At 60.6% G+C, this 27,671-nt stretch overlaps 2 protein-coding genes across 5 annotated transcripts in view; both read right to left on the reverse strand.

Annotated features, from left to right (window-relative positions):
* Positions 1-2,407: 2,407 nt before the first annotated feature.
* Positions 2,408-4,358, reverse strand: ZNHIT2 (zinc finger HIT-type containing 2). The gene has a single exon (XM_075569921.1). It carries the CDS (start codon positions 4,259-4,261, stop codon positions 2,528-2,530), a length of 1,734 nt encoding a protein of 577 aa, XP_075426036.1. The 5' UTR covers positions 4,262-4,358; the 3' UTR covers positions 2,408-2,527.
* A 2,881-nt stretch (positions 4,359-7,239) lies between these two features.
* The window catches only part of FAU (FAU ubiquitin like and ribosomal protein S30 fusion), a 30,155-nt gene continuing 9,723 nt past the window's right edge, over positions 7,240-27,671 (reverse strand). For all 4 annotated transcript variants that reach the window (XM_075569924.1, XM_075569923.1, XM_075569925.1 and 1 more), the window contains exons 3-5: positions 8,695-8,839; positions 8,531-8,586; positions 7,240-7,405 (exon numbers count right to left, since the gene is read on the reverse strand). In XM_075569924.1, coding sequence (XP_075426039.1) covers positions 7,280-7,405; positions 8,531-8,586; positions 8,695-8,839 — 327 coding nt within the window. In that variant the 3' untranslated portion in view covers positions 7,240-7,279. The remainder of the gene's footprint in view (positions 7,406-8,530; positions 8,587-8,694; positions 8,840-27,671) is intronic.

Genomic DNA, 27,671 nt, shown 5'->3' on the forward strand with positions numbered 1-27,671 from the left:
ATTATTTGTTTTACTCTGTGCCCAGGACATACTTGAAAACGAGAGGTAACTCTCAATGTATTACTTCCTGGTAAAATATTTTATAAATAAATAAATAAATAGGATTACATGGGGCTCCAATGGCGACCTATGGAGATGCTGCAAAATGGAGACTGAAAAGGCGGGAAAGGGAACAAAGGGCCATAAACATGTAAATGCAGTTAACCCTTTCCCTCCTGTCCTGATCCCAGTGTATGTGGTTGGTGCATACACTGTAAAGGTACATACACCAATAATTGTACCAATATACACGTCTATCAAATAGAACACAGTTTGCCCTGAGGCAGGGGAATAAAAATACATGAAATCCCTCTAAATGTGGGAATAGGATAACCAAGGGACATACCTTTTGGTTGTGAAGCCGGGGAACATATGTAGTATAAGTACATTTCTGGTTAACCCCTCACCTCCCAGACGGTGCCTAATGGGGGTGACCCCTTTATTATTCGCTCGGCACCCCTGTCACAATGAGTATTTTATCTGGTAGTGTTAGGACCTGCAAACTGGGTCTGACTTGACGTGGCTCGCAGGGTTACGATGCTTTGGCCAAAGGGTTAAACTAAATGACCCTTTTTCAAGAGAAGATATAAGTATTTCATTGTGTATTTTTGTTACATTGGATGTAGCATTGGGCTTCTCTGTCGTTTGTTGTATACATTTGCCACGCTCAGTAGCTCTCCTTTTTGACACATATATATATATATATTGTGGGGGCTCAGGGGTTCCTAAAATGAGCTTGCTGGGGTTCTGTGTGTTGTTTGTTAACCCCTCATTAGTCAAACTTGTGACTGATTCATGAGACTATGGCTAGGTCCCCAGTGGCCACGCGTGGCGTGCGACGGCTGTGCGCGACACACCAGGTATAGCCTTCTATCGGGCAGGCCCCAGTAGATGTGTGTGCGAGCGCTCACATATCACGATGGCAGACAAGAATGTTGTCTTTCCGTGCCGCAACGCGATCACATGGTCGGCGGGCAGCCAATGGAAGGGCAGATATGCCACGCCATGGCTGCAACCCGTACATCCCATCGCTCCCCTACAGACCGCAGCCCCCGGCTTTCACCCGCATGCAGCAGTAAGCACTGGGGCCATGGCCACTCGCTAACCAAACTGTGACCAATCGCAGGCAGAATAGTGTCCTGTGCTCGTGAGGGGAACACACAAGCACAGGGGGAGCTACTGTGAGTACAGGAGGCTGATAGTGAGTTAGGGTTAGTAAAGGAAGCGGAGTGTGAGTTAGGGTTAGAACAGGACGCTGTGTGCTGAGTGAGTTAGGGTTAGTACAGGATGCTGAGTGTGAGTTAGTGTTAGAACAGGATGCTGTGTGCGAGTTAGAACAGGATGCTGTGTGCTGAGTGTGAGTTAGGGTTAGTACGGGACGCTGTGTGCTGAGTGAGTTAGGGTTAGAACAGGATGCTGTGTGCCGACTGTGAGTTAGGGTTAGTACAGGAAGCTGAGTGTGAGTTAGTACAGGATACTGTGCCGATAGTAAGTTAGGGTTAGTACAGGAAGCTGTGTGCTGAGAGTGAGTTAGGGTTAGTACAGGACACTGTGTGCTGAGAGTGAGTTAGGGTTAGCACAGAAAGTAGTGTGCCGAGAGTGAGTTAGGGTTAGTACAGGAACCAGTGTGCTGAGAGTGAGTTAGGGTTAGTACAGGACACTGTGTGCTGAGTGTGAGTTAGGGTTAGTACAGGACGCTGAGTGAGTTAGTGTTAGTATAGGGTACTGTGTGTGAGTTAGGGTTAGTACAGGAAGTAGTGTGCTGAGAGTGAGTTAGGGTTAGTACAGGAACCAGTGTGCTGAGAGTGAGTTAGGGTTAGTACAGGACACTGTGTGCTGAGTGTGAGTTAGGGTTAGTACAGGACGCTGAGTGTGAGTTAGGGTTAGCACAGGATGTGTATGTAGAACAATAGTAAGGATTATTATGCAGTGATTTAGGCCTCGTCCCAGTGATCGCGCGCGCGAACAAAGACAGCCCTCTATATCAGTCAGTGTGTGTGTGCGCGCTTACAAAGAGCGATGGCGTGACCACATTGCCAAAAGACAAGAAATTTGTCTTTTGGCGCGGAGGCCGAGCACTGGCTACGTCATAGCGGCGATTTAACTAATGAGGACGAACCAGCCGCGTCACGTCATGGTCGCCCCCATCGCGATCTTGCCTTTGCTCTCTGGACACGCGTCCCATCGCAACCCCTAGACCACAGAACGCGGCTGAAACTGGTGCACGCGCAGCCAGGCGCTCCGACGTGCGCGTAGTGACTGGGGCCATAGCCATAGGAAGAATAGTTGCTGGGTGTGCAGAGACGGAGCATGCAACAAAGCATTCAGCACAGAACATACAACATTTACATGACACGGACACCTCTCAGAGATTATAACTCATGATCGCGCTGATCTTTATTGTGGGAAAACTCTTAAATGCTATAGAAAAATAAGTTTTTTGTTTGCACTGAGGTTGTTAAACATCTCCGCAGTTCTAATGGTCTTATTATAATGTATGCTCTGGGGGGACTTCCTGTATCAGTCTCTGTTTCTCAGGGGGTTTCTTCCCCCCCCAGGCTTCCCGCAGCCCCCTCGCTATCTCGGTCACCCCCCCGATGTGCCGGAGATGCCGCTCGTGCTCCCCCCTTGCCTCCTCGCACAGAGTGGCCAGAGAGCTCTCATGCTCGTTCGCCCAGGCAGCAAGGAACACACACTTCTTTTTGGCGTTGAAGGCTGCCCGCCGCCCCTCCTCGTCCTCTGCCAGCTTGCGCGCCCTGCCCAGCATGCGGGTGAGGTGGGCGAGGGCAGCCAGGGCATACCGTTTGCTCCCATCTCCCTTCAGGATGCGAGCCACGGCCGCAATGGCGGCACACGCTCCGCCCTCGTCTGCCCCCAGGTGCTGGTTAGAGGCGGCTTGCACTGCGCTCTGCAAGGCGTGTGCAGTGGAGCTGTACACAGCCGCGGAGCTGAGTGCGCTGGAGACCCCCAGAAGCGTTTCGGTGAAATCCGCCAGCGAGGCGTTGTCGCTCAGATCCCCATTCTGCCGCTGGAGAGAGAAGGCGTAGCCGTAAATAGCGTTTACCAGGCTGAACCGGATCAGGGGGGAAGGATCCCGGCTAAGCGAACGCAGAGACGGAAGCAACGCGGAGACAGGAGGGACTTCCGACAATCCGGGCTGTCTCGTTGCAGCTGGAAGCTCTCTCTTTGCTCCTGAAGCTCTCTCTCGTTCGGAAACATCACCCTTTATGGCGAGGGTCGCGCTCTCTGCCGAGAAGTCACTTTCCTCCTCCACAGGGTTGGTCACGATATGGCCGCGCTCCTCCGCTACGCCCTTCCGAGGAGACGTTATGTCAGCGCTTTCATTGCAATGGGCAGAAGGGCGAGGGATCCCTCGCTCCAGCCGAGTCTCTACGTCATACATTATATCAGCGGTCTGCCTCCCAGCGCCCATGTGACCGGTCGTTATATCACCGGTCTCCCTGCCGGGGGCCACGCAACCAGTTATTATATCCGCGATCTCCCTGCCGGCGCCCATGTGACCGGTCGTTATATCTGCTGTCTCCCTGCCGGGGGGCACTCGACCAGTCGTTATATTAGATGACCCAAACTCCTGATTATCGCCCTCTTGTCGCTCTTCATAGCCCGTTAAGCCGTTCGTTAGCCCGGGAAGCCTCGTTATCTGCTGATTCTTTTCCTCCGGGCCTTCTCGACAACTCGTTACAAGATCCGGTCGCCGCGTCGCCTCATCCCCTCTCTCCCACCACGGCCTCCACTCCGGGACCAGCGCCCCAATCTGCCCGCTCCGCAGCAGCCGCTGGAAGTCCTCCCTCTCCCAGGGGGTCAGGCTACCCCACAGCCCGGCTTCCTCCTCATTCACCCCGGGGTATCTGTCCAAGCCAGCCCCGGCCTCCACCTCCCGCCTACCCTCTACCTCCCTAAGTCTCAGCAGCATCTCCTCCACCTCCCGCCTGCCCTGCGGTCCGGCCTGCTCCTCCCGTAGCCTCTGCAGCACGGCCTCCTTGTAGAAGGCCTCGGAACACGGCATGTGCCTCGGGCCCCGGTAGCAGCTCAGGCCGCAGTAAGGAGCGTTGCACCGCGGACAGGTGTATCTGCTCGGGCTGGAGAGGCACAGTGAGCACACTCCTGGGCCCTCCCCATCCCGCTCCGCCGCCGGCTTTAGCACCGGGGTGGTCGATGTGCTGCGGCCCGGTAACACGATGTTAGGCCCGGGTATCTCCATTACTTGAGGTCCGGGGATTCTGCCGCTAGTTCTAGGCCGCGTTGCCCTGGTAACCGACGGGAGAATGGCAATCAAACACCGGAACTTTATCACCGTCCAATCAGAGCGAAATGGGCGGGACCATCTGGGATCACACTCGGCCAATCAGGCTATCGGTTACACATCTTCCGAGACATTCGGCACAGCCAGCCAATCAGGTTTCAAGGCGGAGCTTTGGTAGTTTCCGGAAACAGGAAGCACTGCCATGTGGTCTACAGGGACATGCTGCTGCATGGAGTCATGCCTTTCAGTGCTAGAGCCCTCAAACTAAATCCCATTAAACAGACTATGCGCACTTATTATACAATGATATATACCAGTAATAAACATTATAATAATCATATCCTTACACATGGATAAGATAGTATAGTATTAATTAATAAGCAGTTATCAGACACTCCAACCTTCTTACCCCCGGTACCTTAACTGTCCACTTACCCTACCCTTCTCTATAGAGTGTAAGCTCCGTGGGGCAATTGCTTACTGTAACAATGTATGTCTTATTTTAGTGTTTTCATCCTCCAACCCTATTGTACTGTGCTACGGAACACGTTATAAATAAAAATAGTATTCATAATCCACAGAACGTTAAGAATCATTATATATACTCTAACATAATATACATATATAACCTATAATACATGTATAGTATACACTCTACATATACATTTTTATATAGTGATCACTGCCATTTGTATAAGGCGAAGGCCCCAGAATGCACACGGCGCGTGACGGGATGCTTGGCGGCACTTGTTCCCGGTAGCGCGACCTGGTGGACTCCTGGCAAGGTGCAACGGGGGGGGGGTCGGCCATGACATTACGTGGCTGGGTCGCCCTAATTGGCTGAACCGCCGTAATGTGGCCAGCGCTCTCCACAAGACAAAATCCTTGTCATAACATGGTCGCACATCGCGCCGGCAGCTACTGGGGCCGGCCCTTGTGTGCGCTGCGCACACCGTCGCAGCCACTGCAGACCTAGCCTAAGTGTGCGGCATATGTAATGACATGAATCTAATTCCAAGAGCTCACAATCTAATTATATCAAATTATCAGACCTTTACCATCCAATGGTGAGATTCTGCCAGTTCGTGCGAACCTGTTGCTAAAATCTCACAAGTTCGCCGAACCGGTGCTTGAGTCGCTTACCGGGGCGGCGTCTCCCAGCATCTTCTCCCCGCATATCTGCTCAATATGGCCGCGCGGCATCAAATGGCGCTGCGATGACGTGCCAACAGCATCGCGTGCCGTCCGTTACTATGGCAACGAGACGCTACGTGACGTTACAGCAACGCCGCACAGCAGTTTTGAGAACATTTGCAGGGGGAACATGTTGGGAGACGCCGGCCGCCAGTTAAGAACCGGTTGTTAAAATGTAGACTCCCACCACTGGTACCATCCAGCGCTTAATTCCACTACAAAGTGTATTTGTAACGATGTAGTATTGAAACACCGCAAGGGAACAGAACCAAACACCTGCAAATTTTTTCTCTCTCTTTAATCTTGGGTTTCTGTAATATCTGCAGTAAAGCAGCCGTCTTCACAGATCACCATTTTTGTGCATTTTACTTTTACACCTTTTCTTGCCCCTTCCATGGCAGAATTAATCTTTAAAAATGGATGCTCCGTTCAGTATACAGGCATACCCCGCTTTAAGTACACTCACTTTAAATACACTCGCGAGTAAGTACATATCGCCCAATAGGCAAACGGCAGCTCGCGCATGCGCCTGTCAGCACGTCTTGAACAGCAATACCGGCTCCCTACTTGTACCGAAGCTGTGCGCAAGCGGGGAGACTATAGAGCCTGTTACACGTGCGTGTTTTACATCAGTTATGCACGTATATGACGATTGCAGTACAGTACATGCATCGATAAGTGGGAAAAGGTCGTGCTTCACTTTAAGTACATTTTCACTTTACATACATGCTCCGGTCCCATTGCGTACGTTAATGCGGGGTATGCCTGTATAGAGGTTTCAAATATTACGTGTCCGGCGGGTTCAAAGAGAACTCACAACGCCCAGTGCCAGGTTACCAGTTACCTCAGGAACTAAACATTAAGAAAATCATTGCTTATAAATTATTTGTAAAAAACCCACCAAGATCCAGGACATTCTCAGTGGCCAAGATACTAACATTACAGGACTTCAACTTACACAGGCGTCTGGTGGGGATTGCTGCTCTACTGGATCAGCTCATACTTGTAACTGTAAAAAATGATGGTACAAACGGGAATATTTCACGTGGAAAAGTATGGTAATGCTCATCTGAAATCCACATCAAATAATTAAAAAAAAAAAGGAAGAAATGGGGACTCCGATATTTAATCTTTTTTCCATTTCTCCTAATTAAGATCTTCAAACACATTACATTAAAAGATTGCCAACTCCTAAAATGAAAACACTGGACTGAGTAACAATGCCGTGGAATTGTTGTCGCTTATTAGATTTTGAGCCCCAGGTTCTTTTCCCTTACTTATGGCTGGAGTTTAAGTCTGTATTCTTGTTGATGAGCCTGAAAGCCCCACGTGGCGTCTGTTACACGGACCACTCATTGTATTATGTATTATCAGTCCGTGCTCCCCCGTCACTGCAGTGCTGTAATATGGTCGTGTTACACTTTTTCTCTATTCTTTACCGCATGGAAAACGCTGAAGTTTGAAAAATAGATTGCTAGCTCTTTGGTAATGCAAACTCTGTGTAGGAATAGCAGAGCAGTGAGAGGAAGGGAGATTGGTGGATTTGGAGTAAGCGCAGGAACAGAGTGGGTAGTCGAATCTGTATAGAAGTGGAAGTGTTCTGTAATTGCAGAGATTACTGCCGTGCTGGGGAACGCAGATCTATATGCGCTGTGTGGGGTAACTGCGGAATAGCAGAGGGGTCAGAAGCGTTCGTGCTGCAGTGTGTGTCCGTGTCACAGAATAAGAGCCCACGCTGCAGGTTACTCTCTGTGTCTGTTTATTAACCCTCGGCGGGCCATGTTAAGAATTGGCGTTGGGTCCTTTCTTCTTGCCGAAGGTTGGTACGACATTGACGAAGCGCCGGTTGTACTGCATGCGTCTCTTCGCACGGCCCGTCTTCTTCTTCTTCTTCTCTTGCTTGGCCACCTGCGGTCAGACAGCGCTGGTTAATAAGGGATTGTTAGCGAGGCCGCCGTCCTAACCAAGTGATCGCTACGTTCCTGGTCACCATTCCCCGGCGGGTATGGAAGGCGCTTGCAGCTGAATTACAGCAAATGCACAGAAAAGTGGCACTTAAACCAAGTAATGAACGCACTTTAATTGGGGTGGGGGGTCAGGTCTCTGGGAGCCCGTCGGTGGCCCCCGACCTCAGTGCCAGAGAAATTTGTACAAATAGGGCAGCACACAAACATGGCCGCCAGGGTCACCAATAGTATCTCCCGACGCCCTGACCTTGGCGGACGCATCGAGTCCCCAAATTGCACAGGTCCCCGGAGATCAAGGGACCACAACCCTGACTCATGCAACACTTAAGCCTAAATAACAGGGTTAAATTAAATTGTAAATAACTGAAATTAACCTTCCGCTCACTCATAGATAGTTAAATCTCAGTTAAATTAAATTGTAACTTCTATTTAATTTGTACTTTACATTTAAACAAACTGAAGTTTAAGCTCGTCGTTAAAAATATATATACAGAAATGAGATAATGATTGTTACTTTGGTTCATGTGTAAAAGAGAAATACTGGGAATGCAGACTGGGATTTCAAATCCCATATTCCCCTCTCTGCAACTCCACTTTCTCCCAAACAAAGCAGCAGCTGGAGTGGGGGAGCAAGGACCAGCCGCCCACTGCAAACCCGTGCACCTGGAACCCCTCCCCTGGTGTCCCCGACTATGGGAATCCTATATAAAAAGGTTTTAAGGGAACTGGGGTATCTAAAGGTTTAAAAGAAAGTAAATTATATATATTATTACTTTCCTTTAAACCTTTAGATACCCCAGTTCCCTTAAAAACTTTTTATATAGGATATATATATATATATCATACGTTACCAGCGAAGGTAAGAAGGCAACAGCACTCAGTAGGTATCAAAAGATAATCTTTAGTGTAAAAGATACTAGCACATTGAACCAACGTTTCGGTCCCCGAACGGGACCTTCCTCAAGGATATATATATATATATATAAAATGCATTTTATGGAGGTGTTTCTGTTTGAGTGGGGTTGATATCCAGCTCTAATGGGGGGTTTGTAGGGTGCAAACGTACCTTTGGGGTCTGTCCTCTGACTTTTCCGGCACGAGCTAGAGACCCGTGGACTTTACCTGTGGGAGAAGGGGGTTTAACAGGCGATTAACACCAGGATCGATGCAGCTAACACACACAGCGGCGCTGTACAACGGTTATATATGAAAGACGGTCGGAGTACTAACCTCCCAAGAGACGTGCAACCACATCCAGGGTGCTGAGATCGCATACTCCGCTCTGGTGTAGGGTGAAGTCATCGGACAGGGGAGAGCCGCCCAGTGAGATCACCTGATCTTCAGCAGGGATCCCCTCTAGTGAGGAAATGTGAGCCTGAGAGAGGGGCAAGAGGAGATTTTATTTATATTTATAACATGTGTTACCAGGAAGTAATACATTGAGAGTTACCGCTCGTTCTCACGTATGTCCTGGGCACAGTTAATATGACAAATACAGTTACATAAGTGAACAGGGTATACATTATATACAAGACATTGCATGCAGTTAGAGAAGATGTATATTATAGGCGCATGTAACAGTTACAGACCAGGTTAAAATGTGAGACAGCCTTAGTTTTGAAAGAACTTAAACTGGTGGCGGATGTGAGAGTCTCCGGTAGGTTGTTCCAGTTTTGGGGTGCACGGTAAGAGAAGGAGGAGCGGCCGGATACTTTGCTGAACCGTGGGACCATGTACAGTGTTTTGAAGTCTGATCTCAGGTGATAGTGCTGCATGTGGTAGGGGTGAGGCGCTTGTTTAGGTAGACGGGTAGCTTGCCCAGAAAGTATTTGAAGGCAAGACAGGAAAGGTGAACTTTGCGCCTAGACTCTAGTGATGACCAATCTAGTTCTTTGAGCATTTCGTAGTGATGTGTGTTGTAATTACATTGGAGAACGAAAAGACAAATTGAATTGCAGAGGGTGTCAAGTTGGTGCCGAGCCATATACTATGTCTCCATAGTCTAAAATTGGTATTAACATCTGCTGTGCGATACGCTTTCTGACCAGCAGGCTTAAGGAAGGATTTGTTCCTGTAAAGTACCCCTAGTTTGGCATAGGTCTTGGTTGTCAGGGTATCAATGTGCATCCCGAATGTTAAGTGGGAGTCAAACCATATGCCCAGGTATTTAAAACTAGTGACAGGGGTTAGGGTGGTGTTAGTGTTGGTTCTGATCTGGAGCTCAGTCACTGGAAGCGTTAAAATTTTTAATCTTGGTCCCAAATACCATGGTTACAGTCTTGTCAGTGTTTAAAAACAGTTTGTTTTGGGAAATCCAGTTTTCGAGTCTCAAAAAGTCAGACTGAAGTATGTGTTGAAGGTCAGAGAGGCTATGGCTGTGTGCATATAGGATTGTGTCATCTGCATACATGTGTATTGAGGCTTCCTTACAAGCTGTGGGAAGATCATTGATGAACACTGAGAAGAGTAGGGGCCTCAGAACAGAGCCTTGCGGGACACCACAGGTGATATCCAGGGGGTTGGAGAGAGCCTGAGATGGACACATGTTGGGATCTTCCTGATAGGTAGGACTGAAACCAGTGTAAGGCTGAGTCCCCGCTGCCGCTGAGCTCGCTCATGCTTGGCTCTCTCCCCTTCTCCTCCACCACACCACTTCGTTTGCCCTCCTCAGCACCACACAGCAGCAGCCCATTTGCCCCCCCCCCGCACCACACAGCAGCCCGTTTGCCCCCCCCTGCCCCCACACAGCAGCCCGTTTGCCCCCCCCCCCAGAACCACACAGCAGCCCGTTTGCCCTCCCAGAACCACACAGCAGCCCGTTTGCCCCCCCCAGCGGCCCGTTTGCTCCCCCAGCAGCTCATTTGCCCCCCCTGCAGCCCGTTTGCCCCCCCCAGCAGCCCGTTTGCCCCCCCACCATACAGCAGCCCATTTGCCCCCCCACCAAACAGCAGCCCGTTTGCCCCCCCTCGCACCACACAGCAGCTAATTTGCCCCCAAGCACCACACAGCAGCCCGTTTGCCCCCGCACCACACAGCAGCCCGTTGCCCCCGCACCACACAGCAGCCCGTTTGCCCCCGCACCACACAGCAGCCCGTTTGCCCCCGCACCACACAGCAGCCCGTTTGCCCCCCCCCCCAGAACCACACAGCAGCCCGTTTGCCCCCCCCCCCAGAACCACACAGCAGCCCGTTTGCCCTCCCCAGAACCACACAGCAGCCCATTTGCCCCCCCCCAGAACCACACAGCAGCCCGTTTGCCCCCCCCAGCACCACACAGCAGCCCGTTTGCTCCACCAGCAGCTCGTTTGCCCCCCTGCAGCCTGTTTGCACCAACCAAGCACCACATAGCAGCCCGTTTGCCCCCCCCCCCAGCACCACATAGCAGCCCGTTTGCCCCCCCCAGCACCACATAGCAGCCCGTTTGCCCCCCCAGCACCACAGCAGCCCGTTTGCCCCCCCAGCACCAAACAGCAACCCGTTTGCCCCCCCAGCACCAAACAGCAGCCAATTTGCCCCCCCAGCACCACACAGCAGCCAGTTTGCCCCCCCAGCACCACACAGCAGCCCATTTGCCCCCCCACCAAACATCAGCCCATTTGCCCCCCCACCAAACATCAGCCCGTTTGCCCCCGCACAACACAACAGCCCGTTTGCCCCCTCGCACCACACAGCAGCCCATTTGCCCCCCAACCAAACAGCAGCCCGTTTGCCCCCCAACCAAACAGCAGCCCGTTTGCCCCCCCTCCAAACAGCAGCCCGTTTGCCCCCCCTCGCACCACACAGCAGCCAATTTGCCCCCCCAGCACCACACAGCAGCCAGTTTGCCCCCCCGCACCACACAGCAGCCTGTTTGCCCCCCCGCACCACAGCACCGTTTGCCCCCCCCCCGCACCACACAGCACCCCGTTTGCCCCCCCCCCCGCACTACACAGCAGCCCGTTTGCCCCCCCCAGCAACACACAGCAGCCAGTTTGGTGTGTGGTGCTGGGGGGGCAAACGTGTGTGGTGCTGGGGGGGGCAAACGTGTGTGGTGCTGGGGGGGGGGGGGGGGGCAAACGTGTGTGGTGCTGGGGGGGGCAAACGTGTGTGGTGCTGGGGGGGGCAAACGTGTGTGGTGCTGGGGGGGCAAACGTGTGTGGTGCTGGGGGGCAAACGTGTGTGGTGCTGGGGGGCAAACGGGCTGCTCTGTGGTGCTGGGGTGGGGGGGGCAAACAGGCTGCTGTGGGGCAAACGGGTACCACACAGCAGCCAGTTTGCCCCCCCCCCCCCACCCAGCACCACACATCAGCCAGTTTGCCCCCCCCCACACCAAACAGCAGCCCGTTTGCCCGCACCACACAGCAGCCTGTTTGCCCCCCCCCCCGCACAGCAGCCCGTTTGCCCCCCCACCAAACAGCAGCCTGCTTGCCCCCCCACCAAACAGCAGCCCGCTTGCCCCCCCTCGCACCACACAGCAGCCAATTTGCCCCCAAGCACCACACAGCAGCCCGTTTGCCCCCCCACCACACAGCAGCCCGTTTGCCCCCCCAGCACCACACAGCAGCCCGTTTGCTCCCCCCCGCACCACACAGCAGCCCGTTTGCCCCCCCCAGCACCACATAGCAGCCCGTTTGCCCCCCCCAGCACCACATAGCAGCCCGTTTGCCCCCCCCAGCACCACATAGCAGCCCGTTTGCCCCCCCCGCACCACAGCAACCCGCTTGCCCCCAAGCACCAAACAGCAGCCCGTTTGCCCCCCCCCCCGCACCACAGCAACCCGTTTGCCCCCCCCACCAAACAGCAGCCCGTTTGCCCCCCCCTCGCACCACAGCATCCAATTTGCCCCCAAGCACCACACAGCAGCCCGTTTGCCCCCCCCACCATACAGCAGCCCGTTTGCCCCCCCACCAAACAGCAGCCCGTCTGCCCCCCCAGCAGCCCATTTGCCCCCCCACCAAACAGCAAACCATTTGCCCCCTCTCGCACCACACAGAAGCCAATTTGCCCCCAAGCACCACATAACAGCCCGTTTGCCCCCGCACCACACAGCAGCCCGTTTGCCCCTCGCACCACAGCAGCCAATTTGCCCCCAAGCACCACACTGCAGCCAGTTTGCCCCCCAGCACCACACAGCAGCCCGTTTGCCCCCCCCCAGAACCACACAGCAGCCCGTTTGCCCCCCCCCCCAGAACCACACAGCAGCCCGTTTGCCCCCCCCCAGAACCACACAGCAGCCCGTTTGCCCCCCCCCAGCACCACACAGCAGCCCGTTTGCTCCCCCAGCAGCTCGTTTGCCCCCCTGCAGCCTGTTTGCACCAACCAAGCACCACATAGCAGCCGTTTGCCCCCCCCAGCACCACATAGCAGCCCGTTTGCCCCCCCCAGCACCACATAGCAGCCCGTTTGCCCCCCCCCGCACCACAGCAACCCGTTTGCCCCCCGCACCAAACAGCAGCCCGTTTGCCCCCCCTCGCACCACACAGCAGCCAATTTGCCCCAAGCACCACACAGCAGCCAGTTTGCCCCCCCCCCCAGCACCACATAGCAGCCCGTTTGCCCCCCCAGCACCACATAGCAGCCCGTTTTCCCCCCCGCACCACAGCAGCCCGTTTGCCCCCCCCCGCACCACAGCAGCCCGTTTGCCCCCCCTCGCACCACACAGCAGCCAATTTGCCCCAAGCACCACACAGCAGCCAGTTTGCCCCCCCAGCACCACACAGCAGCCCATTTGCCCCCCCCCCCACCAAACAGCAGCCCATTTGCCCCCTCTCGCACCACACAGCAGCCAATTTGCCCCCAAGCACCACACAGCAGCCCATTTGCCCCCCCACCAAACATCAGCCCGTTTGCCCCCGCACAACACAACAGCCCGTTTGCCCCCCCTCGCACCACACAGCAGCCCATTTGCCCCCCAACCAAACAGCAGCCCGTTTGCCCCCCCTCGCACCACACAGCAGCCCGTTTGCCCCCCCTCGCACCACACAGCAGCCAATTTGCCCCCCCAGCACCACACAGCAGCCAGTTTGCCCCCCCGCACCACACAGCAGCCTGTTTGCCCCCCCCGCACCACAGCACCGTTTGCCTCCCCCGCACCCCGTTTGCCCCCCCCGCACCACACAGCACCCCGTTTGCCCCCCCCAGCAACACACAGCACCCCGTTTGCCCCCCCCAGCAACACACAGCAGCCAGTTTGGTGTGTGGTGCTGGGGGGGCAAACGTGTGTGGTGCTGGGGGGGCAAACGTGTGTGGTGCTGGGGGGCAAACAGGCTGCTCTGTGGTGCTGGGGGCAAACAGGCTGCTGTGGGGCAAACGGGTACCACACATCAGCCAGTTTGCCCTCCCCCCCCACACATCAGCCAGTTTGCCCTCCCCCCCCACACATCAGCCAGTTTGCCCCCACCCAGCACCACACATCAGCCAGTTTGCCCCCCCACACCAAACAGCAGCCCGTTTGCCCGCACCACACAGCAGCCTGTTTGCCCCCCCCGCACAGCAGCCCGTTTGCCCCCCCACCAAACAGCAGCCCGCTTGCCCCCCCTCGCACCACACAGCAGCCAATTTGCCCCCAAGCACCACACAGCAGCCCGTTTGCCCCCCCCGCACCACACAGCAGCCCGTTTGCCCCCCCCCAGCACCACATAGCAGCCGTTTGCCCCCCCGCACCACAGCAACCCGCTTGCCCCCAAGCACCAAACAGCAGCCCGTTTGCCCCCCTCAGCACCACATAGCAGCCCGATTGCCCCCCCCACACCACAGCAGCCCGTTTGCCCCCCCCCCACCAAACAGCAGCCCGTTTGCCCCCCCCCTCACACCACAGCAGCCAATTTGCCCCCAAGCACCACACAGCAGCCCGTTTGCCCCCCCACCATACAGCAGCCCGTCTGCCCCCCTCGCACCACACAGCAGCCCGTTTGCCCCCGCACCACACAGCAGCCCGTTTGCCCCTCGCACCACAGCAGCCAATTTGCCCCCAAGCACCACGCTGCAGCCAGTTTGCCCCCCCAGCACCACACAGCAGCCCATTTGCCCCCCCACCAAACAGCAAACCATTTGCCCCCTCTCGCACCACACAGAAGCCAATTTGCCCCCAAGCACCACATAACAGCCCGTTTGCCCCCCCCCACCACAGCAGCCCGTTTGCCCCCCCCCGCACCACAGCAACCCGTTTGCCCCCCCGCACCAAACAGCAGCCCGTTTGCCCCCCCTCGCACCACACAGCAGCCAATTTGCCCCAAGCACCACACAGCAGCCAGTTTGCCCCCCCCACCAAACAGCAGCCCATTTGCCCCCTCTCGCACCACACAGCAGCCAATTTGCCCCCAAGCACCACACAGCAGCCCATTTGCCCCCCCACCAAACATCAGCCCGTTTGCCCCCGCACAACACAACAGCCCGTTTGCCCCCCCACCAAACATCAGCCCATTTGCCCCCCCACCAAACATCAGCCCGTTTGCCCCCGCACAACACAACAGCCCGTTTGCCCCCCCTCGCACCACACAGCAGCCCATTTGCCCCCCAACCAAACAGCAGCCCGTTTGCCCCCCCTACAAACAGCAGCCCGTTTGCCCCCCCTCGCACCACACAGCAGCCAGTTTGCCCCCCCGCACCACACAGCAGCCTGTTTGCCCCCCCCGCACCACAGCACCGTTTGCCCCCCCCCGCACCCCGTTTGCCCCCCCCCCCCGCACTACACAGCACCCCGTTTGCCCCCCCGCACTACACAGCAGCCCGTTTGCCCCCCCCAGCAACACACAGCAGCCAGTTTGGTGTGTGGTGCTGGGGGGGCAAACATGTGTGGTGCTGGGGGGGCAAACGTGTGTGGTGCTGGGGGGGGGCAAACGTGTGTGGTGCTGGGGGGCAAACGGGCTGCTCTGTGGTGCTGGGGTGGGGGGGGCAAACAGGCTGCTGTGGGGCAAACGGGTACCACACAACAGCCAGTTTGCCCCCCCCCAGCACCACACATCAGCCAGTTTGCCCCCACCCAGCACCACACATCAGCCAGTTTGCCCCCCCCCCACACCAAACAGCAGCCCGTTTGCCCCCCCACCAAACAGCAGCCCGCTTGCCCCCCCTCGCACCACACAGCAGCCAATTTGCCCCCAAGCACCACACAGCAGCCCGTTTGCCCCCCCACCACACAGCAGCCCGCTTGCCCCCCCTCGCACCACACAGCAGCCAATTTGCCCCCAAGCACCACACAGCAGCCCGTTTGCCCCCCCCGCACCACAGCAGCCCTTTTGCCCCCCCCAGCACCACACAGCAGCCCGTTTGCCCCCCCCCGCACCCCGTTTGCCCCCCCCCAGCACCACATATCAGCCCGTTTGCCCCCCCCAGCACCACATAGCAGCCCGTTTGCCCCCCCGCACCACAGCAACCCGTTTGCCCCCCCCCACCAAACAGCAGCCCGTTTGCCCCCCCCCCTCGCACCACAGCAGCCAATTTGCCCCAAGCACCACACAGCAGCCCGTTTGCCCCCCCACCATGCAGCAGCCCGTTTGCCCCCCCCCACCAAACAGCAGCCCGTCTGCCCCCCCTCGCACCACACAGCAGCCCGTTTGCCCCCGCACCACACAGCAGCCCGTTTGCCCCTCGCACCACAGCAGCCAATTTGCCCCCAAGCACCACGCTGCAGCCAGTTTGCCCCCCCAGCACCACACAGCAGCCCATTTGCCCCCCCAGCACCACACAGCAGCCCATTTGCCCCCCCACCATACAGCAAACCATTTGCCCCCTCTCGCACCACACAGAAGCCAATTTGCCCCCAAGCACCACATAACAGCCCGTTTGCCCCCCCCACCACACAGCAGCCAATTTGCCCCCAAGCACCACACAGCAGCCCGTTTGCCCCCCCACCAAACAGCAGCCTGTCTGCCCCCCCTCGCACCACACAGCAGCCCGTTTGCCCCCGCACCACACAGCAGCCCGTTTGCCCCTCGCACCACAGCAGCCAATTTGCCCCCAAGCACCACACAGCAGCCCGTTTGCCCCTCGCACCACAGCAGCCAATTTGCCCCCAAGCACCACACTGCAGCCAGTTTGCCCCCCCAGCACCACACAGCAGCCCATTTGCCCCCCAAGCACCACACAGCAGCCCATTTGCCCCCCCACCAAACAGCAAACCATTTGCCCCCTCTCGCACCACACAGCAGCCAATTTGCCCCCAAGCACCACACAGCAGCCCATTTGCCCCCGCACCAAACATCAGCCCGTTTGCCCCTGCACCACACAGCAGCCCGTTTGCCCCCCGCACCACACAACAGCCAGTTTGCCCCCCCCGCACCACACAGCAGCCCGTTTGCCCCCCCCGCACCACAGCACCGTTTGCCCCCCCGCACCCCGTTTGCCCCCCCCGTACCACACAGCACCCCGTTTGCCCCCCCCGCACTACACAGCACCCCGTTTGCCCCCCCCCCGCACTACACAACAGCCCGTTTGCCCCCCCCCCCCCAGCAGCCAGTTTGGTGTGTGGTGCTGGGGGGGCAAACGTGTGTGGTGCTGGGGGGGCAAACGGGCTACTCTGTGGTGCTGGGGTGGGCAAACAGGCTGCTTTGGGGCAAACGGGTACCACACAGCAGCCAGTTTGCACCCCTCCCCCCCCCCAGCACCACACAGCAGCCAGTTTGCCCCCCCACCAAACAGCAGCCCGCTTGCCCCCCCCACCAAACAGCAGCCCGTTTGCCCCCCCCCTCGCACCACACAGCAGCCAGTTTGCCCCCCCAGCACCACACAGCAGCCCGTTTGCCCCCCAGCACCACACAGCAGCCCGTTTGCCCCCCCAGCAGCCCATTTGCCCTCCCTGTAGCCCGTTTGCCCCCCCCAGCACCACATAGCAGCCCGTTTGCCCCCCCCAGCACCACATAGCAGCCCGTTTGCCCCCCCCAGCACCACATAGCAGCCCGTTTGCCCCCCCCAGCACCACATAGCAGCCCGTTTGCCCCCCCCAGCACCACATAGCAGCCCGTTTGCCCCCCCCGCACCACAGCAACCCGTTTGCCCCCCCGCACCACAGCAACCCGTTTGCCCCCCCCACCAAACAGCAGCCCGTTTGCCCCCCCTCGCACCACAGCAGCCAATTTGCCCCAAGCACCACACAGCAGCCAGTTTGCCCCCCCAGCACCACACAGCAGCCCGTTTGCCCCCCCACCATACAGCAGCCCATTTGCCCCCCCACCAAACAGCAGCCCGTCTTCCCCCCCTCGCACCACACAGCAGCCCGTTTGCCCCCGCACCACACAGCAGCCCGTTTGCCCCTCGCACCACAGCAGCCAATTTGCCCCCAAGCACCACACAGCAGCCCGTTTGCCCCTCGCACCACAGCAGCCAATTTGCCCCCAAGCACCACACTGCAGCCAGTTTGCCCCCCCAGCACCACACAGCAGCCAATTTGCCCCCAAGCACCACACAGCAGCCCATTTGCCCCCCCACCAAACATCAGCCCGTTTGCCCCCGCACAACACAACAGCCCGTTTGCCCCCCCACCAAACATCAGCCCATTTGCCCCCCCACCAAACATCAGCCCGTTTGCCCCCGCACAACACAACAGCCCGTTTGCCCCCCCTCGCACCACACAGCAGCCCATTTGCCCCCCAACCAAACAGCAGCCCGTTTGCCCCCCCTACAAACAGCAGCCCGTTTGCCCCCCCTCGCACCACACAGCAGCCAGTTTGCCCCCCCGCACCACACAGCAGCCTGTTTGCCCCCCCCCGCACCACAGCACCGTTTGCCCCCCCCCGCACCCCGTTTGCCCCCCCCCCCGCACTACACAGCACCCCGTTTGCCCCCCCGCACTACACAGCAGCCCGTTTGCCCCCCCCAGCAACACACAGCAGCCAGTTTGGTGTGTGGTGCTGGGGGGGCAAACATGTGTGGTGCTGGGGGGGCAAACGTGTGTGGTGCTGGGGGGGGGCAAACGTGTGTGGTGCTGGGGGGCAAACGGGCTGCTCTGTGGTGCTGGGGTGGGGGGGGCAAACAGGCTGCTGTGGGGCAAACGGGTACCACACAACAGCCAGTTTGCCCCCCCCCAGCACCACACATCAGCCAGTTTGCCCCCACCCAGCACCACACATCAGCCAGTTTGCCCCCCCCCCACACCAAACAGCAGCCCGTTTGCCCGCACCACACAGCAGCCCGTTTGCCCCCCCACCAAACAGCAGCCCGCTTGCCCCCCCTCGCACCACACAGCAGCCAATTTGCCCCCAAGCACCACACAGCAGCCCGTTTGCCCCCCCACCACACAGCAGCCCGCTTGCCCCCCCTCGCACCACACAGCAGCCAATTTGCCCCCAAGCACCACACAGCAGCCCGTTTGCCCCCCCCCGCACCACAGCAGCCCTTTTGCCCCCCCCAGCACCACACAGCAGCCCGTTTGCCCCCCCCCGCACCCCGTTTGCCCCCCCCCAGCACCACATATCAGCCCGTTTGCCCCCCCCAGCACCACATAGCAGCCCGTTTGCCCCCCCGCACCACAGCAACCCGTTTGCCCCCCCCCACCAAACAGCAGCCCGTTTGCCCCCCCCCCTCGCACCACAGCAGCCAATTTGCCCCAAGCACCACACAGCAGCCCGTTTGCCCCCCCACCATGCAGCAGCCCGTTTGCCCCCCCCACCAAACAGCAGCCCGTCTGCCCCCCCTCGCACCACACAGCAGCCCGTTTGCCCCCGCACCACACAGCAGCCCGTTTGCCCCTCGCACCACAGCAGCCAATTTGCCCCCAAGCACCACGCTGCAGCCAGTTTGCCCCCCCAGCACCACACAGCAGCCCATTTGCCCCCCCAGCACCACACAGCAGCCCATTTGCCCCCCCACCATACAGCAAACCATTTGCCCCCTCTCGCACCACACAGAAGCCAATTTGCCCCCAAGCACCACATAACAGCCCGTTTGCCCCCCCCACCACACAGCAGCCAATTTGCCCCCAAGCACCACACAGCAGCCCGTTTGCCCCCCCACCAAACAGCAGCCTGTCTGCCCCCCCTCGCACCACACAGCAGCCCGTTTGCCCCCGCACCACACAGCAGCCCGTTTGCCCCTCGCACCACAGCAGCCAATTTGCCCCCAAGCACCACACAGCAGCCCGTTTGCCCCTCGCACCACAGCAGCCAATTTGCCCCAAGCACCACACTGCAGCCAGTTTGCCCCCCCAGCACCACACAGCAGCCCATTTGCCCCCCAAGCACCACACAGCAGCCCATTTGCCCCCCCACCAAACAGCAAACCATTTGCCCCCTCTCGCACCACACAGCAGCCAATTTGCCCCCAAGCACCACACAGCAGCCCATTTGCCCCCGCACCAAACATCAGCCCGTTTGCCCCTGCACCACACAGCAGCCCGTTTGCCCCCCGCACCACACAACAGCCAGTTTGCCCCCCCCGCACCACACAGCAGCCCGTTTGCCCCCCCCGCACCACAGCACCGTTTGCCCCCCCCGCACCCCGTTTGCCCCCCCCGTACCACACAGCACCCCCGTTTGCCCCCCCCGCACTACACAGCACCCCGTTTGCCCCCCCCCCGCACTACACAACAGCCCGTTTGCCCCCCCCCCCCCAGCAGCCAGTTTGGTGTGTGGTGCTGGGGGGGCAAACGTGTGTGGTGCTGGGGGGGCAAACGGGCTACTCTGTGGTGCTGGGGTGGGCAAACAGGCTGCTTTGGGGCAAACGGGTACCACACAGCAGCCAGTTTGCACCCCCTCCCCCCCCCCAGCACCACACAGCAGCCAGTTTGCCCCCCCACCAAACAGCAGCCCGCTTGCCCCCCCCACCAAACAGCAGCCCGTTTGCCCCCCCCCTCGCACCACACAGCAGCCAGTTTGCCCCCCCAGCACCACACAGCAGCCCGTTTGCCCCCCAGCACCACACAGCAGCCCGTTTGCCCCCCCAGCAGCCCATTTGCCCTCCCTGTAGCCCGTTTGCCCCCCCCAGCACCACATAGCAGCCCGTTTGCCCCCCCCAGCACCACATAGCAGCCCGTTTGCCCCCCCCAGCACCACATAGCAGCCCGTTTGCCCCCCCCAGCACCACATAGCAGCCCGTTTGCCCCCCCCGCACCACAGCAACCCGTTTGCCCCCCCGCACCACAGCAACCCGTTTGCCCCCCCCACCAAACAGCAGCCCGTTTGCCCCCCCTCGCACCACAGCAGCCAATTTGCCCCAAGCACCACACAGCAGCCAGTTTGCCCCCCCAGCACCACACAGCAGCCCGTTTGCCCCCCCACCATACAGCAGCCCATTTGCCCCCCCACCAAACAGCAGCCCGTCTTCCCCCCCTCGCACCACACAGCAGCCCGTTTGCCCCCGCACCACACAGCAGCCCGTTTGCCCCCGCACCACATAGCAGCCAGTTTGCCCCCCCCCCCAGCACCACATAGCAGCCCGTTTGCCCCCCCCTCGCACCACACAGCAGCCAGTTTGCCCCCGCCCCCCCCAGCACCACATCAGCCAGTTTGCCCCCCCCGCACCACACAGCAGCCCGTTTGCCCCCCCCCCGCACAGCAGCCCGTTTGCCCCCCCTCGCACCACACAGCAGCCCGTTTGCCCCCCCCTCGCACCACACAGCAGCCAATTTGCCCCCAAGCACCACAGCAGCCAGTTTGCCCGCCCACCAAACATCAGCCCGTTTGCCCCCCCACCACACAGCAGCCCGTTTGCCCACCCAGCACCACACAGCAGCCCGTTTGCCCCCCCACCAAACATCAGCCCGTTTGCCCCCCCCACCACACAGCAGCCCGTTTGCCCCCCCAGCACCACACAGCAGCCCGTTTGCCCCCCACCACACAGCAGCCCGTTTGCCCCCCACCAAACATCAGCCCGTTTGCCCCCCCCCACCACACAGCAGCCCGTTTGCCCCCCCAGCACCACACAGCAGCCCGTTTGCCCCCCCCAGCAGCCCGTTTGCCCCCCCCAGCACCACATAGCAGCCCGTTTGCCCCCCGCACCACAGCAACCCGTTTGCCCCCCCGCACCACAGCAACCCGTTTGCCCCCCCCACCAAACAGCAGCCCGTTTGCCCCCCCTCGCACCACAGCAGCCAATTTGCCCCAAGCACCACACAGCAGCCAGTTTGCCCCCCCAGCACCACACAGCAGCCCGTTTGCCCCCCCACCATACAGCAGCCCATTTGCCCCCCCACCAAACAGCAGCCCGTCTGCCCCCCCTCGCACCACACAGCAGCCCGTTTGCCCCCGCACCACATAGCAGCCAGTTTGCCCCCCCCCCCAGCACCACATAGCAGCCCGTTTGCCCCCCCCTCGCACCACACAGCAGCCAGTTTGCCCCCGCCCCCCCCCAGCACCACATCAGCCAGTTTGCCCCCCCCGCACCACACAGCAGCCCGTTTGCCCCCCCCCGCACAGCAGCCCGTTTGCCCCCCCTCGCACCACACAGCAGCCCGTTTGCCCCCCCCCTCGCACCACACAGCAGCCAATTTGCCCCCAAGCACCACAGCAGCCAGTTTGCCCGCCCACCAAACATCAGCCCGTTTGCCCCCCCACCACACAGCAGCCCGTTTGCCCACCCAGCACCACACAGCAGCCCGTTTGCCCCCCCACCAAACATCAGCCCGTTTGCCCCCCCCACCACACAGCAGCCCGTTTGCCCCCCAGCACCACACAGCAGCCCGTTTGCCCCCCACCACACAGCAGCCCGTTTGCCCCCCACCAAACATCAGCCCGTTTGCCCCCCCCACCACACAGCAGCCCGTTTGCCCCCCCAGCACCACACAGCAGCCCGTTTGCCCCCCCCAGCAGCCCGTTTGCCCCCCCACCAAACATCAGCCCGTTTGCCCCCCCACCACACAGCAGCCCGTTTGCCCCCCCGCACCACACAGCAGCCCGTTTGCCCCCCCAGCACCACACAGCAGCCCGTTTGCCCCCCCACCAAACATCAGCCCGTTTGCCCCCCCACCACACAGCAGCCCGTTTGCCCCCCCCGCAACACACAGCAGCCAGTTTGGTGTGTGGTGCTGGGGGGGCAAACGTGTGTGGGGCAAACAGGCTGCTTTGGGGCAAACGGATACCACACAGCAGCCAGTTTGCACCCCTCCCCCCCCCCCCAGCACCACACAGCAGCCCGTTTGCCCCCCCAGCACCACACAGCAGCCCGTTTGCCCCCCCAGCAGCCCATTTGCCCTCCCTGTAGCCCGTTTGCCCCCCCAGCACCACATAGCAGCCCGTTTGCCCCCCCCAGCACCACATAGCAGCCCGTTTGTCCCCCCAGCACCACATAGCAGCCCGTTTGCCCCCCCCGCACCACAGCAACCCGTTTGCCCCCCCGCACCACAGCAACCCGTTTGCCCCCCCCACCAAACAGCAGCCCGTTTGCCCCCCCTCGCACCACAGCAGCCAATTTGCCCCAAGCACCACACAGCAGCCAGTTTGCCCCCCCAGCACCACACAGCAGCCCGTTTGCCCCCCCACCATACAGCAGCCCATTTGCCCCCCCACCAAACAGCAGCCCGTCTGCCCCCCCTCGCACCACACAGCAGCCCGTTTGCCCCCCCCGCACCACACAGCAGCCCGTTTGCCCCCGCACCACATAGCAGCCAGTTTGCCCCCCCCCAGCACCACATAGCAGCCCGTTTGCCCCCCCTCGCACCACACAGCAGCCAGTTTGCCCCCACCCCCCCCCCAGCACCACACATCAGCCAGTTTGCCCCCCCCGCACCACACAGCAGCCCGTTTGCCCCCCCCCGCACAGCAGCCCATTTGCCCCCCCTCGCACCACACAGCAGCCCGTTTGCCCCCCCCTCGCACCACACAGCAGCCAATTTGCCCCCAAGCACCACAGCAGCCAGTTTGCCCGCCCACCAAACATCAGCCCGTTTGCCCCCCCCACCACACAGCAGCCCGTTTGCCCACCCAGCAGCCCGTTTGCCCCCCCACCAAACATCAGCCCGTTTGCCCCCCCCCACCACACAGCAGCCCATTTGCCCCCCACCACACAGCAGCCCGTTTGCCCCCCACCAAACATCAGCCCGTTTGCCCCCCCCACCACACAGCAGCCAGTTTGCCCCCCCCAGCACCACATAGCAGCCCGTTTGCCCCCCCCTCGCACCACACAGCAGCCAGTTTGCCCCCACCCCCCCCCAGCACCACACATCAGCCAGTTTGCCCCCCCCGCACCACACAGCAGCCCGTTTGCCCCCCCCCCCGCACAGCAGCCCGTTTGCCCCCCCTCGCACCACACAGCAGCCCGTTTGCCCCCCCTCGCACCACACAGCAGCCAATTTGCCCCCAAGCACCACAGCAGCCAGTTTGCCCGCCCACCAAACATCAGCCCGTTTGCCCCCCCCACCAAACATCAGCCCGTTTGCCCCCCCCACCACACAGCAGCCCGTTTGCCCCCCACCACACAGCAGCCCGTTTGCCCCCCACCAAACATCAGCCCGTTTGCCCCCCCCACCACACAGCAGCCCGTTTGCCCCCCCAGCACCACACAGCAGCCCGTTTGCCCCCCCCACCACCAACCACACAGCAGCCCGTTTGCCCCCCCCACCAAACATCAGCCCGTTTGCCCCCCCACCACACAGCAGCCCGTTTGCCCCCCCCCGCACCACACGGCAGCCCGTTTGCCCCCCCCCGCACCACAGCACCCCGTTTGCCCCTCCCGCACCCCGTTTGCCCCCCCCGCACCACACAGCACCCCCGTTTGCCCCCCCGCACTACACAGCACCCCGTTTGCCCCCCCCCCCGCACTACACAGCAGCCCGTTTGCCCCCCCCAGCAACACACAGCAGCCAGTTTGTGTGTGGTGCTGGGGGGGCAAACGTGTGTGGTGCTGGGGGGGCAAACGTGTGTGGTGCTGGGGGGGGCAAACGTGTGTGGTGCTGGGGGGGCAAACGTGTGTGGTGCTGGGGGGGCAAACGTGTGTGGTGCTGGGGGGGCAAACGTGTGTGGTGCTGGGGGGGCAAACGTGTGTGGTGCCGGGGGGGGCAAACGTGTGTGGTGCTGGGGGGGCAAACGGGCTGCTCTGTGGTGCTGGGGGGCAAACGGGCTGCTCTGTGGTGCTGGGGGGCAAACGGGCTGCTCTGTGGTGCTGGGGGGGGGTGGCAAACTGCACAGCAGCCCGTTTGCCCCCCCACCAAACAGCAGCCCGTTTGCCCCCCCTCGCACCACACAGCAGCCAATTTGCCCCCAAGCACCACAGCAGCCAGTTTGCCCCCCCACCAAACATCAGCCCGTTTGCCCCCGCACAACACAGCAGCCCGTTTGCCCCCCCAGCACCACACAGCAGCCCATTTGCCCCCCCCAGCACCCCGTTTGCCCCCCCAAGCACCACACAGCAGCCCGTTTGCTCCCCCTGCAGCCCGTTTGCCCCCCCCCAGCATCACATAGCAGCCCGTTTGTCCCCCCCAGCACCACATAGCAGCCCGTTTGCCCCCCCCCAGCACCACATAGCAGCCCATTTGCCCCCCCCAGCACCACATAGCAGCCCGTTTGCCCCCCCAAGCACCATTTAGCAGCCCGTTTGCCCCCCCCCGCACCACAGCAACCCGTTTGCCCCCCCCAACAAACAGCAGCCCGTTTGCCCCCCCCTCACACCACAGCAGCCAATTTGCCCCCAAGCACCACACAGCAGCCAGTTTGCCCCCCCCAGCAGCCCGTTTGTCCCCCCACCAAACAGCAGCCCATTTGCCCCCGCACCACACAGCAGCTTGTTTGCCCTCGCACCACACAGCAGCCCGTTTGCCCCCCCCAGAACCACACAGCAGCCCGTTTGCCCCCCCCAGAACCACACAGTAGCCCGTTTGCTCCCCCCAGCAGCTCGTTTGCCCCCCCAAGCACCACATAGCAGCCCGATTGCCCCCCCAGCACCACATAGCAGCCCCGTTTGCCTCCCCCCCCGCACCACAGCAACCCGTTTGCCCCCCACACCAAACAGCAGCCCGTTTGCCCCCCCCTCGCACCACACAGCAGCCCATTTTCCCCCCCACCAAACAGCAGCCCATTTGCCCCCTCTCGCACCACACAGCAGCCAATTTGCCCCCTCTCACACCACACAGCAGCCAATTTGCCCCCAAGCACCACATAGCAGCCCATTTGCCCCCCCACCAAACATCAGCCCGTTTGCCCCCCCCCACCAAACATCAGCCCGTTTGCCCCCGCACTACACAGCAGCCCGTTTGCCCCTCCGCACCACACAACAGTCAGTTTGACCCCCCCCGCACCACACAGCAGCCCATTTGCCCCCCCGCACCACAGCACCCTGTTTTGCCCCCCACACAGCACCCCGTTTGCCCCCCCCGCACCACAGCACCCTGTTTGCCCCCCCACACAGCACCCCCGTTTGCCCCCCCACACAGCACCCCGTTTGCCCCCCCCCGCACCACACAGCACCCCGTTTGCCCCCCCCCTGCACTACACAGCAGCCCGTTTGCCCCCCCCCAGCAACACACAGCAGCCAGTTTGGTGTGTGGTGCTGGGGGGGGGGCAAACGTGTGTGGTGCTGGGGGGGGGGGGCAAACGTGTGTGGTGCTGGGGGGGGGGCAAACGTGTGTGGTGGTGGGGGGGGGGGCAAACGTGTGTGGTGCTGGGGGGGGGGCAAACGTGTGTGGTGCTGGGGGGGGGGGGGGGCAAACGTGTGTGGTGCTGGGGGGGGGCAAACGTGTGTGGTGCTGGGGGGGGCAAACGTGTGTGGTGCTGGGGGGGGGGAAACGTGTGTGGTGCTGGGGGGGGGGCAAACTGTGTGTGGTGCTGGGGGGGGGGGGCAAACGTGTGTGGTGCTGGGGGGGGGGGGCAAACGTGTGTGGTGCTGGGGGGGGGCAAACGTGTGTGGTGCTGGGGGGGCAAACGTGTGTGGTGCTGGGGGGGCAAACGTGTGTGGTGCTGGGGGGGCAAACGTGGTGTGGTGCTGGGGGGGAAAACGTGTGTGGTGCTGGGGGGGAAAACGTGTGTGGTGCTGGGGGGGCAAACGTGTGTGGTGCTGGGGGGCAAACGTGTGTGGTGCTGGGGGGGCAAACGTGTGTGGCTGGGGGGGCAAACGTGTGTGGTGCTGGGGGCAAACGTGTGTGGTGCTGGGGGGGGCAAACGTGTGTGGTGCTGGGGGGGCAAACGTGTGTGGTGCTGGGGGGGCAAACGTGTGTGGTGCTGGGGGGGCAAACGTGTGTGGTGCTGGGGGGGCAAACGTGTGTGGTGCTGGGGGGGCAAACGTGTGTGGTGCTGGGGGGGGCAAAACGTGTGTGGTGCTGGGGGGGCAAACGTGTGTGGTGCTGGGGGGGCAAACGTGTGTGGTGCTGGGGGGGCAAACGTGTGTGGTGCTGGGGGGGCAAACGTGTGTGGTGCTGGGGGGGGCAAACGTGTGTGGTGCTGGGGGGGGCAAACGTGTGTGGTGCTGGGGGGGCAAACGTGTGTGGTGCTGGGGGGGCAAACGTGTGTGGTGCTGGGGGGGCAAACGTGTGTGGTGCTGGGGGGGGCAAACGTGTGTGGTGCTGGGGGGGGGCAAACGTGTGTGGTGCTGGGGGGGGGAGGGGGCGGGGCAAACGTGTGTGGTGCTGGGGGGGAGGGGGCAAACGTGTGTGGTGCTGGGGGGAGGGGGCAAACGTGTGTGGTGCTGGGGGGGGGCAAACGTGTGTGGTGCTGGGGGGGGGGGCAAACGTGTGTGGTGCTGGGGGGGGGGCAAACGTGTGTGGTGCTGGGGGGGGGCAAACGTGTGTGGTGCTGGGGGGGGCAAACGTGTGTGGTGCTGGGGGGGGCAAACGTGTGTGGTGCTGGGGGGGGCAAACGTGTGTGGTGCTGGGGGGGGCAAACGTGTGTGGTGCTGGGGGGGCAAACGTGTGTGGTGCTGGGGGGGCAAACGTGTGTGGTGCTGGGGGGGCAAACGTGTGTTGGTGCTGGGGGGGCAAACGTGTGTGGTGCTGGGGGGGCAAACGTGTGTGGTGCTGGGGGGGCAAACGTGTGTGGTGCTGGGGGGGCAAACGTGTGTGGCTGCTCGGGGGGGCAAACGTGTGTGGTGCTGGGGGGGCAAACGTGTGTGGTGCTGGGGGGGGCAAACGTGTGTGGTGCTGGGGGGGGCAAACGTGTGTGGTGCTGGGGGGGGCAAACGTGTGTGGTGCTGGGGGGGCAAACGTGTGTGGTGCTGGGGGGGCAAACGTTGTTGGTGCTGGGGGGGCAAACGTGTGTGGTGCTGGGGGGGCAAACGTGTGTGGTGCTGGGGGGGCAAACGTGTGTGGTGCTGGGGGGGCAAACGTGTGTGGTGCTGGGGGGGGCAAACGTGTGTGGTGCTGGGGGGGCAAACGT

This window comes from Ascaphus truei, chromosome 14, assembly GCF_040206685.1.
Source record: "Ascaphus truei isolate aAscTru1 chromosome 14, aAscTru1.hap1, whole genome shotgun sequence".
In the NCBI taxonomy this organism is placed as follows: domain Eukaryota; kingdom Metazoa; phylum Chordata; class Amphibia; order Anura; family Ascaphidae; genus Ascaphus; species Ascaphus truei.

Excerpts from the sequence above, each read along its gene's own strand:
- ZNHIT2 (XM_075569921.1), bottom strand. The coding sequence starts at position 4,261 with ATGGAGATACCCGGGCCTAACATCGTGTTACCGGGCCGCAGCACATCG.